The 16,132-nt window shown below is 39.0% G+C and overlaps 1 protein-coding gene across 9 annotated transcripts in view; it reads right to left on the reverse strand.

Annotated features, from left to right (window-relative positions):
* Positions 1-16,132, reverse strand: part of ATP11C (ATPase phospholipid transporting 11C) — a 206,436-nt gene that overhangs the window by 31,190 nt on the left and 159,114 nt on the right. For all 9 annotated transcript variants that reach the window (XM_054471515.1, XM_054471513.2, XM_054471514.2 and 6 more), the window contains 4 exons: positions 10,857-11,031; positions 5,867-5,969; positions 4,512-4,657; positions 354-413 (listed from right to left, as the gene is read on the reverse strand). In XM_054471515.1, the coding sequence (XP_054327490.1) occupies positions 354-413; positions 4,512-4,657; positions 5,867-5,969; positions 10,857-11,031 (484 nt within the window). The remainder of the gene's footprint in view (positions 1-353; positions 414-4,511; positions 4,658-5,866; positions 5,970-10,856; positions 11,032-16,132) is intronic.

A 16,132-nucleotide genomic window follows, 5' to 3' on the forward strand; every position in this document is an offset into this window, starting at 1 on the left:
CTTTTCTATAAAACTAACCTGAGAGCCTGCAAAGTTGGGAGATTTCATTTGATGAAATATTAAACAACATTTTAGAATTATGAAACACTTTTTATACGTTGATAAAAAGAAAAAATTCAAAATACTCTTTTTAATGTTATCACAACTCCAACAGGATGTACCAAAAGCATTTCAAAATGAAGGTAACAATAAGAAAACTAGTAAAGCAAAGATATAAACATTTGCTGTTGTCAAAACCAAGAGATCATTTTACTTTGTACATACATCTCTAATCTCTAGAAATCTAATATGTAAGGGTAATTTATTAACAGCAAATGTAAACTACATTATAACGAATAACTTGAGAAACAAACCTGTTGTGAGAATCCACAGAAGAACTGGTACAAAAACTGTGGCAAAATGAAACAAAGGTTCTGAAAAAAAAAAAATTAAGACAAGGATTAACATTTTCACTTAATCAACTTGCTAAACTAAAATGGGAAACTATATTCCAAATAGTTTATAATTATTCTTAAATCCTTCTAATGTCAGAATGCAATAAACCTCTATTCCACAGACATAAGGAAACAACTAAAACAATGATTAATTCATATTAAGGCCAACTTTTGCCCTATCAAGGCAGAAGAGGATCTTATTTACTTGATGAGAATCTGTTACTGTCCTTCTTCCAGGAAATAAATGAGCTCCTCCAATATGAACACCTAATGATACTGTATCTTTAACACCAATTAGATTTGCAAATCGTATAGTAGCAGACTGACAATGCTGTAAGTGTACATTTAAAGTCAATTAATGCCAATAAATAGTTGGGAAATTATTATAGATTATGTTGACACTAACAATATCAACTAACGCTTTAATGCCTTTATTATTACCTCATCAAACAATCAACATATCATTACTGAGCATCTACTACACACAAAGGTGGCACACAGATGATAACAAAAAAAGAGTCAACTTCTTTTTCCTAAGTCAGGGCTCCCCCACCCCTCCCCCGAGGCTGCACAGCAGGAGGTGAGCGGCAGGCAAGTGAGCATTAGGGCCTGAGGTCCCTGGTGCCAAAAAGGTTGGGGACCACTGTCCTAAAGGACTTATTATTTAATTTGAGAAATACTAAAAAGACAAGCAGAAAAGAAACACAAGCTGGGAATTCATAAGGTAGTAAAAGCTACTAAGTGTGATTATAAAATACTGAAAGTAATGTCTTTAAGCAAAACTACCAGCACTAGAATTTTCAAATTAAGTGCTATCCTTCAAAGCAGGCTGTGAGCTTTTTTACTGTTACTTGGTCATGATGTCTCTGAATTTCTCTTCAAGAAGCCCCTTCAAGAGCCCACTTTCCAGTCATGCCAGAAAACCAGTCTCCTCCCTTCTGTCAGCTAATTCTCCAAAATTAGCTCTAGGAGACTTGAGACTGTCTTTAAAAATCAAATGCAACCTCAAAAGATGAACATCTACCACAGCTGAGGATATTTCAATCAATGTACTACTGGCTCTGGAGGATGTTTCTAAAGAAATGAGCTCAACATGTTTTGAATCGCCCCTGCAGCATGAGTCAGAGCTCCCAAGGTCATCACCTGGAAAAGCAACACTCATTTATACATGATCAGTTCTGGTACAATGCAAAATATAGTCCATAGTATTTCTAGAGTCACAGTTTATGAAAAAAATAAGTGTTCTGAGGTTGAAGCAGGTAGAGCTCAGTGGGGATCATGGGGATGCTTCATGAGAAGGTTGAGCAGGGATCTACCTCACCCACCAGAATGTAAGTCTCATGAGAACAGGGACACTGCCTGTCTTATTCCATGGTGTATCCTCGAGCACCTAAAACAGGCCTTGGCACATGGTAACACATTTAAAATATATTTGTTCACTAATTGAATAAAGAACTTAGAACTCGAACTATGAATAAAGATGAATAGGACATGTTGATGGCAGGAACCAAGGCAAGAATGTATATATTTTAAACTTATATGGTAAGACAGGGTCACACTGTGGGGTGCATTAAAAGCCAGACTAAAGCTGAAATGGTGGAGAGTAAAAGTTCTAAGGGACAAGTTGAAAAGTGGCATTCTTTAAACACTAATCTAGTTGAATTATGTAAGGAGGATTAAATGGAGAAACAGAAGGCAGGAAGACCTGTCACTGAAGTACTCCGGAGTGGGCAATAACAATTTGAAGACGCAATGGCGAGGGGATGGAAAGACTTCTTAGCTCAGCCAAATAGAGTTGAAAATTTTAGAAATCCTCTTGGCACAAAAGATAGTAATAAAAAAGAAATACTGCTGAGTCAGTAACCAAGATGATAATGGGCCTAGAGATACTAACGAAGACAGAAGATATCATCTACATAAATAACCACTGGTCAACATTTGCCATTTTAACGCTTGTTTTGTTCTCCTTAACAGAGCATTCCTTCCATCTGGTGGCAGTTGCTTAAATTGCAGGCCAAAACTCAAAAGAGGCAAAATAAGCCTCTGAAATAGGTTCAGATTACCAGGCAGATCTGTATGACAAATCTTCAAGGGATCTCCTACTAGGTGAAGGTCAAGAGAGAATAACCCTTTATTTCCATGAGCTGCTGTTACTGGGTGCAAGGCCCAAAAGACCCTAACTGTGACACATAAAAAGTCCTGGATTTGGAGTAAATGAATCTATGGTGGAACATCTAGCTCTGTCATCTCCCGGATGGAAAGCCAAAGACAAGTTATACCATCTCTCTGAGCTCTACTTTCCATGTATCTTAAATGGTGATAATACTACTTGACTCATAGGATGTTTGTGAGGATTACATTTTTTAAAAAGTGATTTTGTGAACTCGCAAAATACCTTACACATATTGGGTTACCATCATCATTATCATCATTTTCCTCCTCCACAGTGTTTGGCCTGGCTACCAGCAGATACTGGCTACCAGGGTCTTAGAAAATTTGTGAAACTGGGTTCATAGTTTTATAAATACATATTTTCTTTAAATATAAAGTTAGTAAGAAAGACCTAGGGTTGACTATAGACAAATGACACACAAAATCAGGTGCTGAGCTTTAACTCTTAGAAAATATAGGGTATGAAATTCAAATATCACAACTACTTGAATTATATACTAAATACTATATGATTCGAGTAGTTGGAAGATGCACTAAATACCTACAAACTAGAATCTAATTAAGAAATTTGATAAATTCTATTCCCTGGTAGACAATAACAAGTATGTAGACTCAGTCTAATGTATACACTAATGCTTGGTGATAAAAAGGAAACCAAGGTATTGTTGAGGAAACTACTTCAGTGTCCAATATTGGGGATTTGCAATGTTGCACAATTATCATGTTTTGGAAGAATATTAAATTGGGTGAGAAAAATGTTCACAATATAAATTAAACGAAAAAGGCAAAGTACAAAGCAATATGTATTATACCAATAGGTACAAGGTTTCTTTTGGAAATGATAGAAAAGTTTTAGAATTAGACAATGATGATGGTTGCACATCATAGTGAACACACTATAAGTCATTGAATTATACACTTTAAAATAGTGAATTTTAGGCCAAGCATGGTGGCTCAAGCTTGTAATCCCAGCACTTTGAGAGGCTGAGGGGGGCAGATCACTTGAGGTCAGGAGTTTGAGGCCGGCCTGGCCAACATAGTGAAACCCTGTCTCTATTAAAAACACAAAAATCAGCCAGGTGTGGTGGCATGTGCTACTCGGGAAGCTGAGGCATGAGCATCATTTGAACCCAGGAGGCAGAGGCTACAGTGAGCCGAGATTGCGCCACTGCACTCCAGCCTGGGCAACAGAGTGAGACTCTGTCTTCAAGAAAATTTTTCTTTAAAAAAAGGTGAATTTTGTTAAATTATATCTCAAAAAAAATTTTAAAAACCTCTATGTAGTGTATAGTGTATAAAAGTATAAAAAAAGTACATATGTTAATTTGTACAGACAAAAGACCAGCAAGGTCACATATCAAAATGTTACCACTGGTTCTCTTGGTTGACGTGCTTATAGACAATTAGAAATGACTGCAAAAATTTCATTTTAGAAAATTTTTATTTTTGTAAAGACAAGGTCTCATATTATTGCCCAGGCTGGTCTCGAAATCCTGACCTCAAGTGATCCTCCCACCTTGGCCTCCCAAAGCACTAGGATTACAGGAATGAGCCACTACCAAGCCAAAATGTTCTATTTTTTTTATTGGTGTGATGGTTACATGGATGTATACATTTGGCAAAACTCATGGAACTGTACACTTTTGATGAATACACTTTATTGTATTTAATTTATATTTCAATAAAGAGGGCTTAAAAATTCCTATCAAATATTTTACATCAAAAGGCATTTCTGGTTTCTGATTCATCCAATAGACCACCTCTGCTTTGTTGACTGCAAATTTCAGTATGAGATATCAAAAGCAGCATTAAAAAAAGAAAAAAAAAAGGAAGAACAAAACCATGACCAAGCTGAGCCAATGCTGGATTAAAAAGAAATTAAATTACATATATTTTATCACATACCTTATAGAAGAAGTACTGTACAAGGTGTGCTATTCTCACATAATATAGATGTCCATGAGCCAATAGCAGTTTCTTTAAGTGTTTAAACTTTGGAACAGAATAATCGCTATTCCTAGCTGCTTGGCGACCTTCTTTGCCTTTAATACCTAAAAGAGAGTATCTCTATACGGTGAGCATTTTCTAGAATAAATGACTCCCTGATTTATCTTCACAGTTTCAACTTGGTTAAATGTTATAGTTCAATTCTATCATTTAGTTTTCCTTTTTTAAAAACCAAAAGAGCTTTCTTTAACAGTGACACTGAGACTTACCAAATAATTTAAATAAGTTTAACTGGTAACCCCCTATCTGTAATACAGTATACAACAATTAAATAGAATCATTATTTCAATCATTACAAGGCAAAAATTATCTGAAGGAAAAAAACTCAACTTAAAAATAATTAAGTCACTCAGTAAGAGCTTAATTGTGTATGACGCTAGCCTAGGTGCTATATTAAGCGAACTCAGAAACCTGGGGTTTGTGGTCTAGGAGCTCAATGAGAAGACGGTGAAATTCTTTCATGAATGAAACCCTGACTAGCAGCGCAAGGGTTCTATGAGCTCAAGCAGCTTTAGGCCATTTGACACTTGGATAACCAATGAGTAGTACTTAAAGTTGCACAAGAAATAGGAATACTTCCAAATGAAAAGAACAATTTGGGAACCTAAACTACAGTACAATAATTCCCAAGATATGAATTTCATATCTGGCCCCACCACCCTGCCAAAACAAACAAACTAGCTAACTAACTTGCTGGGGAGTTAGTTGTGTTGCCTAATAGCAACCAGAGAAGGGAAAAAAAAATGGTACAGGTGGTGGAAAAGCTGTTGTTGCATGTCAATATATAAATTCAACACTACAGCCCAAACCACTCATTAATACTGCCATGTTGAAAAACAGCCAACCAATTATCATTTCTTAGCCCCAAACAGTTGAGATCTCAAGATATAGTACAGCAACATAAGCAGGCAGTCTGGCCAGGGGCAGAAAATCAATAAAAATTTCATGCATGCTGTCAAAGTAAGAGCTAAACAATCAATTGTGCTGCCAGTAGCTTTGGGAAATTCACTCTACTTGGCTAACTGAAAAATATCCTTTAACTTTGTTACATTGCTACATTTCTACCACGGGGTAGGACCTTGGGATGGACATGTTGCATGATCAGATGAGGCCTTCATTTAACTAACAATTATCATTCCAAAATTCAAATTCAAGATGAGAAACCAAAACAGTCACTCTAGAATATAAGACCACACTACCTAAAAGCAATACTGATACTTTTCACAGCTGCCATCTCATTAGATGTATCTTACCTATTCCCACATGGGATTCCAAGATCATACTAACATCATTGGCACCATCACCTATCGACAGAGTTATTGGGCTGCCTTTTAAATTCTTCACCATTCTGACAATCTAAATATTAAATACAAAAGAGGTGTAAAAAAGGTCAAAGAAGAATGTAAGATTGGGCTACTTTAGGGGTTTATGCCTCATTCACACTTGTAAATAGCAGCCTTGCAAACAGAAAGGTAGTTTGTGCATATACAGTCATCCCTCAGTATCCTTGGAGGACTGGCTCCAGGACCCTCGTAGATACCAAAATCCTCCTGCATACTTTAAATCATCTCTAGGTTACTTTTAATACCTAACTACAGTGTAAACGCTATGTAAATAGCTGTCATACTGTATTGTTTTAAAATCTGTATTATTTTTATTGTTATACTGTTCTTTGTTTTAGTTTTATTCTAATATTTTCAATCCACAGTTGTTTGGATCTGTGGATGCAGGACCCATGGATACGGAGGGCCAACTGTAATATGTACAATAGTGTCAAATTCACAGATGCAGAAGAACACAGCCATTCAAAATGTAACACCAGCACCCACTTGTCCTAGTTCTGTGCATATATGAACTATCAAAAACTTTGCCTCTCATGCATATTAGAGGTCAATACATTTCCTTCTTTTTTCATTGCATCACGTGTTCTTTCAGATCAGATGTTGAATGTGTGACAGTAGAAGCCAGAAAGCTGATTTGGGGTAACATACATAGGGCCACCAGAACCAAGTAGGAAGTCAGAGAACAATGTTTTTGGTTACTTTCTACTCTTTCCTCCCTGCTGACACTCTCACCTTCCCTAGGAGCACATCAATCCTTATTCCAACTTACCTAATGTTAAATTCTTGCACCTATCTGGCTGCCAACTAAACTTTAATAAATTTCTCACTGCTCAATATGGTCTGACCTCTCCTATGAGTAGCTGTATTTTAAAAGAGGTACACTAAAGGGGTTGACATTTGCAGAAATATGTCCAAGATATGTGTACAAAGCCTGTCACTATTCCCTGAGTGTTTCTTCAAGATGTATAAATGTACTGAATAAAATGTTCATCCCTGGTATTAAAATACTTCTGCCTTGGGATTCTCCAAAAACCTCCTGGCAGAGTTACTTGTGGGAAGTGCATTGGGTGATCAGCTGCCCTCCTACCCTATGTTTTAGATAACCACTGTTTGATGTGGCAAGCCACAAAACCCCTTGGAATCTAGCGGCTTAAAAAAACTTAAATAATTTAGTAGCTAAATAATGCTTTGCAAAAATACTGTCCTCACAATTGTTCTGACCAGTTAACATAAATAAAATCCATTTTCAACATAACTGAAGTGATGAAAAATAATTCATGAGGCTAAGGCACTCTGCAGTTATTTCTTTAAATAGAATTCAATCAGGCTTTAGTTGTATTAAATAGTACAAAAAACCCCACATCCAATTCCACTTAACACAAAAATGATGTGACTATGAAATGCCAGCTTCCCCCAATCCCTCCCCTCAACTTGGTTCTTCTTAAAAACTTTACAGAAGACTGTCAGAAATAACCTGTAAGTGAAAGAATAAAAGACAAAATTAAAGAACCCAAACTAAATGTGTTTTTAATAGGCTACAATAATGGTTAACTAAGTGCACCTGTTATACTGTGTGTAGTAACGATTTGCACCTCAAGGAAAAAATATGCACCCAAGGTTTAGGGAAGGCAATAAAATTATCCAGGGTGACAGCTTCTGCATGAAAACATAGACTAAAAAGAGTAAAACTCTCCACTGTAGAAAGATAAAAGGATATACAATCATGGACCATAAAATCATGAAGGGATTTAGATTCGTAAACATGGACTTTTTCACTCAGCCCTAGATCAACTGGATTAAGACCTCTTCAATCTCTAGGAGAGCTTCATGGAAAAAAAATAATAATTTTGCCAAAATACTATCTATTCATTAACTATAATAGCTTGCTTTATATTGTATACAGGAATGTGCTAAGAGCCAAAACAGATATAAGGTTTCATCACACACCTTAAAAAGCATATAAATGAAGTAGTAGAGTTAGGTCATGAGTACAAGAATATTAGATAAGCAGATTAACAATACAAGGTAACAAAATGTAGCATCTGTGCAGGAATGCATGATATTGTCATCCACATAAGAAGGCCTAGGATGTCAGAGAAGGGAGAAGATACCATACATGCCAGAGTGATCAGGAATTTTACAGAAGGAAGAGTGATTTGATCTAGATCATGAAATATTAGTAAGACTCGCATAGATGAGAAAGAAAGAAAGGAGTAGTCCAGAGAAAGGAACTAGCATATCCAAGAGCACATAGCCAGATAAATACAGTAAATGCTGAGAGAATAGATCTGGCTTGCCCAGATCAATTGGAATTTTCATATAGGGGACATGGACAGAAATATCTGGAGCTAGTTCAACAGCAGGGTATAGGAAGAACCGGAGGAAAGCAAGACTGTGGGCAAAGAGAGAAGTTAGGTGGCTAGTTCCAGGAGTTCAATGAGCTATTGAAAGGCCTAGCCCTGAAAGGTAATGAAAAGAAAGGAATATATGGAAAAGACAATGTAATAAGAAACAGACAAAATTTAGTGACTAAGACTACAATGAAAGAGTAATGTATGTGGTATGTGGGAAGGCAACACAGGTTTCAAGGTTTTGAATCTAGAAATCTGGAAGTACACGAGGTCAGTCATAGAAAAAGAAGATGCCAAGGAAAATGATGGTTGGACTCTAGAGAAGTCAGATTTGGGGTGATAATGCCACACCCAAGAATATGTGTTTGGGAAACAGCTGAAAAAGTAAAGTAGATCACCAAATATTTGGATTGGAGATAGTGACTTGAATATCACATACACGAACATGACAGCTAAGTATGTAATATCCTGCAAAAAATAACTATAGTGACAGAAATAAAACAGAATGAGGACTAAACCACAAGTGGTGGCATAATTAAGGTGAAGAAGCAGCATGGGGTCAGGAATTCATAAACCTGCCTGGCAGTGAAGCAGTCAGAACCCAGGTGAGCAATTTGAGCAGCATACACTGAATGTAAGGGGAAAAAAAAGAGACAGCTTTTGCAGGAAATTCTCTGACTAAGGGGACAGATACTTTTGAATAGTGTATTCTGGTTGGATCTGATTCCCAACCTGGCGCCAAGAAAGGTTTTCAAGATTGAAGAAAAGAAAGAAGAGCCTCTGATTGCAGTGGGGACTGACAGCTAGAAGGCAGACAGAAGAAATGCCTCAAATATGATGGGCGCTCTGTGTGTGTGTGTGTGTGTGTGTGTGTGTGTGAGAGATATGATGGGCGGTGTGTGTGTGTGTGTGTGTACACATGCAGTATGTAAAAGACAAGCCACAGACACAGCCATCCCCTTGTTTAGAGCAAGTGGTTAAAGAATCTGATGAAGCAAGACTAACACATATGAAAGAATATCCTATAGCATATATGGAAATGAAAAAGTAGGTAATGGAGACTCTAAGTTTCCTTGTACCTAGTGAATACAAAGAAGCAAGGTGAGGCAATTTGGACTGGAGGAGCTGGAAAAGAAAGCATGTAGGAGGTGGCCTTTCATCTAGGTTTCATTATGAGTAAAATTTTTGTTAGGCCAGGGGAATTCAGAGAGAATGCCAGATGAGGAAACGATGTGACAAAAGTTTTGAAAGTTGCCCTGAGCATGACATATGGAAGACCACGGAAGAACAACCAACAGGAGTGCAGAATGTACACCAGAGAAACGAGTGATAGTGGACACAAAGTACAAAATATGTAGAGACATGTTAAGGGACAACAGTGGGGAGCCCCAGGAGCCACATTCAGTCAACTGCCCTTCATCCTAAGGGACTAAGAAACTACTGAAAGTGTCCAAAAAAGAATGTATGATAGGAAGAGTTGTGTTTTAACAAGATTAATTTGGGAGTGTGGAGAGATTAAAAATGGATGGGTGAAAGCAAGGAGACCAGGGAGGAGACTAAATCAAATAGTCTGTGTGTAAAGTCATAAAGGCTTAGACTAGTTGGGCAGTAAAAGGTTTTGAAAGATGGCATCAAAATGAGAGCTATGACAAAAGGTAGGACCAACAGGACATGGTGACTATATATAGAGGGAGAGGAGAAGGATCAAAGGTAGTTTTGAGACATAGGGAGCAAGAGAAAAGTGGCACCGGTAACAAGAACAATATAAAAGAAAAACCAAACTGGTCTGAGGAAGAAAATTTTAAGATCTGTGTTGGACACTAGAATTTTTGTGACAGCAGGGAATCCATATATAGCTGTCTAGCAGACAGGTAGAAATAGAAGACTTAATGTCAAGAAAAAGTCAGGGGCACACATTTATCAATGGGAGTCAGAGAAATAGACTTGCTTATTCAGAGAGAGACCATAAAGCTAAAAGTGGAGAGAAAACTTTGCCCTAGAAAAAACAGATAATTAGGGAGAAAATAGAGGATGGCACAAAATAAAAAGTCACTACATTGACAAATAAAATGTCAGGACCATGGACCATCACAGAGACCATGAAAGCATAATTTTAAGGAGGATATAATTGATGGTGTCAAGAGCAAAGGAGAAATGAGAAAGAGAATGGAAGACTACACAAGGGATGGGCCAGGTCTACCTGCAGGCAAGCCAAGGGAGTAAGAAGAGCAGAAAGAACACACAGAGTTAATGTCATAAGGGATGTAGGAGCACTGGCCGCAGGCACAAAGCACTCATCAGAGAAAAAAGTCTGGAAGGTGAGGAACTGGGACAGCCAGGTTGAGGGGACAACAAGGTGCAGCATAAGTTTAATTCAAAATGGGGAAAGACTTCTGAGTCTCATTACAAAAAGAAAGAAGCCTTGGAGGAAGAAATTAGATAGTAATAATGGCCCTTTGAAGAAGAAATAATTTTTTTTAAAAATAAACATTTGCACATATATGTATAGAAGTATCCAGAATGGAACGTTAACTAATATTCACAGTTACCTGGGCTTTCTGTAACGGTGCCATCCGACAGCAGAGCACTGCAGTACACTTCATACATATTTGTAGGAAAATGCTTTTGTAATTGTTTGAACTAGAGTCTTGACTAGAATTTAGTATGAGTGACAATGTGGAGCCATCTATGATTAATCCATATTCCTGATGTTCTGTCCATGCTCTGAAAAAGAAAAACAATGCTATGTTTGGATTTATTATAGGTTTCTGTTTAGGATCCAGGTTTTTGTTTTTAACAACAAAGGGGGTGGTCTCAGATCAGGGGAGTCATCAATCTGGTTCCTCAACCTGTTCACTCTAAAGAAGCAACTGCCTCTAATAATGGCACAACAGTGATTTGCAATCGTATCTTTGAGACCCAAGTTGCACATATAGATGACTACAAGTTCTAAAAGGTCAACTTGGTGAGGTCACATTTCCCAGTTATTTAATCAAACAATTGTCTAAGTGTTGCTGTAAAGGTACTTTGTGGATGTGATGAAAGTCCACAAGCAGTTGATTTCAAGTAAGAGAGATCATCCTAGATAACTAGAGTGGGCCTGATTCAGTCACTTGAAAGGTTTTAAGAGGAGAGCTGAGACTTCCTGATGCGGTAGCCTTAGCTACTTTCTGAGACTTCCTAAGGCAGTAGCCTTAGCTCATGCCTGAGAGTCCCAGCCCTTCCTAAGAGCCTATCCCACAAATCTAGACCTGCCCAGCTACATAATACAGTTGCCCAAGCCAAGTCCTAACAATAAATCTCTCAATATATTCTTTTACTGGTTCTATTTTTCTGGTTGAACTTTGACTAATACAAACTTTTTTTTTTGATGTTTAGAAAATAAAATAAGAGGTTAAGCAGCCTGCCTCTGTATAAGAAACGTATGGTGAGTATTTGGAATTCAAATCAATTAGTCAAACTCTGCTATGAAGACAAATCATCAATTAGTCTGAAACTCCCCAGCAATACAGGGAAAAGACAAATGGCTTTGAGGCAAACATATATATATATATATACATTATATATAATGTATATATATATTCTTTAAATGTATCACTTTACATACTAGCTTAGTGGTTCTCTAGCCATCCCATTCGAATCATCTGGGTGGCTTTAAAAATTGCCCATGCCTGGGGCCTATCCCCAGACCAATTAAATCAGAGTACCTTGGCCAGGGCTTGGTTATATATAGGTGTATTTTAAAAGCTTCCTAGGTGGTTCTCATGTGTAGCCAGGACTAAGAGGTGTTAGGTGTCAGGAAAGACAAATGTGTAACAGGTGCCAAGTATTTTAGAAAAATATAGTGTAAAACTTCCAACTGAGAAAATTCTGCCAATTAACTTTTATTTTTCAATTAGGAAACAAACAAGTGGTTATTCAAGTTTTGCTCTGGGGAATCTTGGGTGCCATTTGACAACCACTGCAGTGGAAGCATTAGACAAAGCAGGATCTCAGAGATTCAGTTATCTAATTTAATGCTACTCAAAGTTTAATGTGCAAAGGAATCACCTGGGAATCTTGTTAAACTGCAAATTCGGATTCGTTAGGTCTGGGGTGTGATGTGAGATTTTGCATTTCTAACAAGCTGCCCAGTGACAATGGAGCTGCTATTCTATAGACGAAGCTTTGAGTAGTGAGGGCCTAATATACTTCATCATTCCTTTATTCCATATTTCTTCAGTGTATACTGCTAATACCATAACATTTTATACTTACAAATATTTTGCTGTATAATCTTATTCACTAAATAGACATGAATGATGTGTTCTCTTTCTTTGCTCCCCTACTCATATATTAATAGCTTACTTATGGGGCTGAAAACAGCAACTCAATAACCAATGAAGAAATAACTTGTAAATACCAACTATAAGCACACTATATAGAGAAATACAAAGAATTATGGACTAATCATTTTATGGAGAATAGAAAATCTCCTTAGATTGATAGAAGCATACGTGAGAGAACTACCTAACCAAACAAGATAATCAATGGTTAATGCCCAGTTATTGAGACATATCCACACAGGAAAGAATAGTGGATTCTTTGTGAGGTGCAATATCTAAAGTAGGACTTGAAAAACAGGGAGTAAAGAGGTGATGTAATAGAACGTATGTTGCGGTGCACTGGAAAAGCATGTTGAAAAGGTCACTTAAGGCCTTTGGTGTGGCCTGAATCTGTGAGTAATGGAGAACCAACAAAGTTTTCAGAGTGGAACTATGATATGGACAATGCTTCACTTAAAGATCATTCATCTGGCAGAGGGGCTTAAGGGATTTCATGCATGATGTCCTAGACCTCTGATGTGGGTGGGGCACTAGAGGTGAGAATGGGAGTATGAATATGGCTTGGGGGCTGATTTGAAAGGGAAAGGGCAAAGGAGCAGAAGCTGGCAAAGGTGACTGAGTCTGAACCTTGTGTAAGTAAGTAAAGACTGTGCCCGACTCCAAACAAATAACCAGGAAGATGGGCTAATCTGAGACAGTGACAGTACATTAAGTTTTCCACAAGCCCTGGCTTTTACAAAAGTGTCCTCAGGGCTGTTGAATGGTGCTATAGACTGAATTGTGTTCCCCTGCAAATTCATGTTGAAGCCCTACCCCCAGTGTGATTGTATTTGAAGATAGCACCTTTAGAGGGTGAGGCCCTCATGATGGGATTTGCATCTGTTATAAACCGAATTGTGTTCTCCCAAGATTCATGTTGAAGCTCTTAACTCCCAGTGTTGTGGTATTAGGAGGTGGGGCCCTTGAGAGTAACTGACTGATATGGTTTGGCTGTGTCCCCACCCAAATCTCAACTTGAATTGTATCTCCCAGAACTGCCATGTGTTGTGGGAGGGACCCAAGGGGAGGTAACTGAATCATAGGGGCCGGTCTTTCCTGTGCTATTCTCTGAGAGTGAGTAAGTCTCATGAGATCTGATGGGTTTATCGGGTTTCCGCTTTTGCTTCTTCCTCATTTTTCTCTTACCATAGCCATGTAAGAAGTGCCTTTTGCCTCTCACCTTGATTCTGAGGCCTCCCCAGCCATGTGGAACTGTAAGTCCAATTAAATCTCTTTTTTTCCCAGTCTTGGGTAAGTTTTTATCAGCAGCTTGAAAACGGACTAATACAGTAAACTGGTACCAGTAGAGTGGGGTGTTGCTGAAAAGATACCCAAAACTGTGGAAGCGACTTCGGAACTGGGTAACAGGCAGAGGCTGGAACAGTTTGGAGGGCTCACAGGAAGACAGGAAAATGTGGGAAAGTTTGGAACCTCCTAGACACTTGTTGAATGGCTTTGACAAAAATGCTGATAGTGATATGAAAAGTAAGGTTCAGGCTGAGGCGGTCTCAGACAGAGATGAGGAACTTGTTGGGAACTGGAGCAAAGGTGACTCTTGCTATGTTTTAGCAAAGAGACTGGTGGCATTTTATCCCTGCCCTAGAGATTTGTGGAACTTTGAACTTGAGAGAGATGATTTAGGGTATCTGGCAGAAGAAATTTCTAAGGAGCAAAGCATTCAAAAGGTAACCTAGGTGCTGTTAAAAGCATTCCATTTTAAAAGGGAAACAGCATAAAGTTCAGAAAATTTGCAGCCTGATGATGCGATAGAAAAGAAAACCCCATTTTCTGAGAAGAAATTCATGCCGGCTGCAGAAATTTGCATAAGAAGCAAGGAGCCTAATGTTAATCCCCAAGACCATGGGGAAAATGTCTCCAGGCCATGTCAGAGACCTTCACAGCAGCCCCTCCCATCACAGGCCCAGAGGCCCAGGAGGAAAAGTGGTTTCATGGGCCAGGCCCAGTGTCCCCGTGCTGTGTGTAGCCTAGGGATTTGGTGCCGTGTCCAGCTGCTCTAGCCATGGCTGAAAGGGGCCAACGTAGAGCTTAGGCCGTGGCTTCAGAGGGTGGAAGCCCCAAGCCTTGGCAGCTTCCACATGGCATTGAGCCTGAGGGTACACAAAGTCAAGAACTGAGATTTGGGAACCTCCACCTAGATTTCAGAATATGTATGGAAACGTCTGGATGTCCAGGCAAAAGTTTGCTGCAGGGATGGGGCCCTCATGGAGAACCTCTGCTTGGGCAGTGCAGAAGGGAAATGTGGTGTTGGAGTCCCCATACAGAGTCCCTACTGGGGCACTGACTAGTGGGCCACCATCCTCCAGACCCCAGAATGGTAGATCCACTGATAGCTTGCACTGTGCACCTGGAAAAGCTGCAGACACTCAATGCCAGCCTGTGAAAGCAGCCAGGAGGGAGGCTATACCCTGCAAGGCCACAGAGGCGGAGCTGCCCAAGACCATGGGAACCCACCTCTTGCATCAGCATGACCTTGATGTGAGACATGGCGTCAAAGTAGATCATTTTGGAGCTTTAATAATTGACTGCCCTGCTGGATTTCAGACTTGCATGGGCCCTCTAACCCCTTTGTTTTGGCCAATTTCTCCCATTTGGAACAGCTATATTTACCCAATACCTGTACCTCCATTGTATCTAGGAAGTAACTAGCTTACTTTTGATTTTATACAGACTCATAGGCAGAAGAGACTTGCCTTGTCTCAGATGAGACTTTGGACTGTAGACTTTTGGGTTAATGCTGAAAGACTTTGGGGGGCTGTTGGGAAGGCATAATTGGTTTTGAAATGTGAGGACATGAGATTTAGAGGGGCCAGGGGCAGAATGATATGATTTGGTTGTGACTCCACCCAAATCTCAACTTGAATTGTATCTCCCAGAATTCCCATGTGTTGTGGGAGGGACCCAGGGGGAGGTAACTGAATCATGGGGGCTGGTCTTTCCTATGCTGTTCTCATTATAGTGAATTAACTCTCATGAGATCTGATGGGTTTATCAGGGGTTTCTGTTTTCTCTTCTTCCTCATTTTTCTCTTGTCGCTGTCATGTAAGAAGTGCTTTTTGCCTGCCACCATGATTCTGAGTCCTCCCCAACCATGCAGAACTCTAAGTCCAATTAAACCTCTTTTTGTTCCCAGTTTCGGGTATGTCTTTATCAGCAGTGTGAAAACAGACTAATACACTGACTTTAGATGAGTTAATGAAGGTGGGGCCTCCATGATGGGATTACTGCCCTTATAAGAGGAAGAGACAGCAGAGGGCGGCCATTTGCAAGCCAGAAAAAAGCCCTCACAAGAACCCAACCATGCTGGCACTCCAATCACAGAACTTTAGCCTCCAAAACTGTGAAAAATAAATTTCTACTGTTTAATCCATGCAATCTATGGTAGTTTATTATGGCAGCCCAAGCAGACTAAGACAAAAGGAGAAGTAAAATGCACATACTTT

Source organism: Pongo pygmaeus, chromosome X, assembly GCF_028885625.2.
Source record: "Pongo pygmaeus isolate AG05252 chromosome X, NHGRI_mPonPyg2-v2.0_pri, whole genome shotgun sequence".
Classification (NCBI taxonomy): Eukaryota; Metazoa; Chordata; class Mammalia; order Primates; family Hominidae; genus Pongo; species Pongo pygmaeus.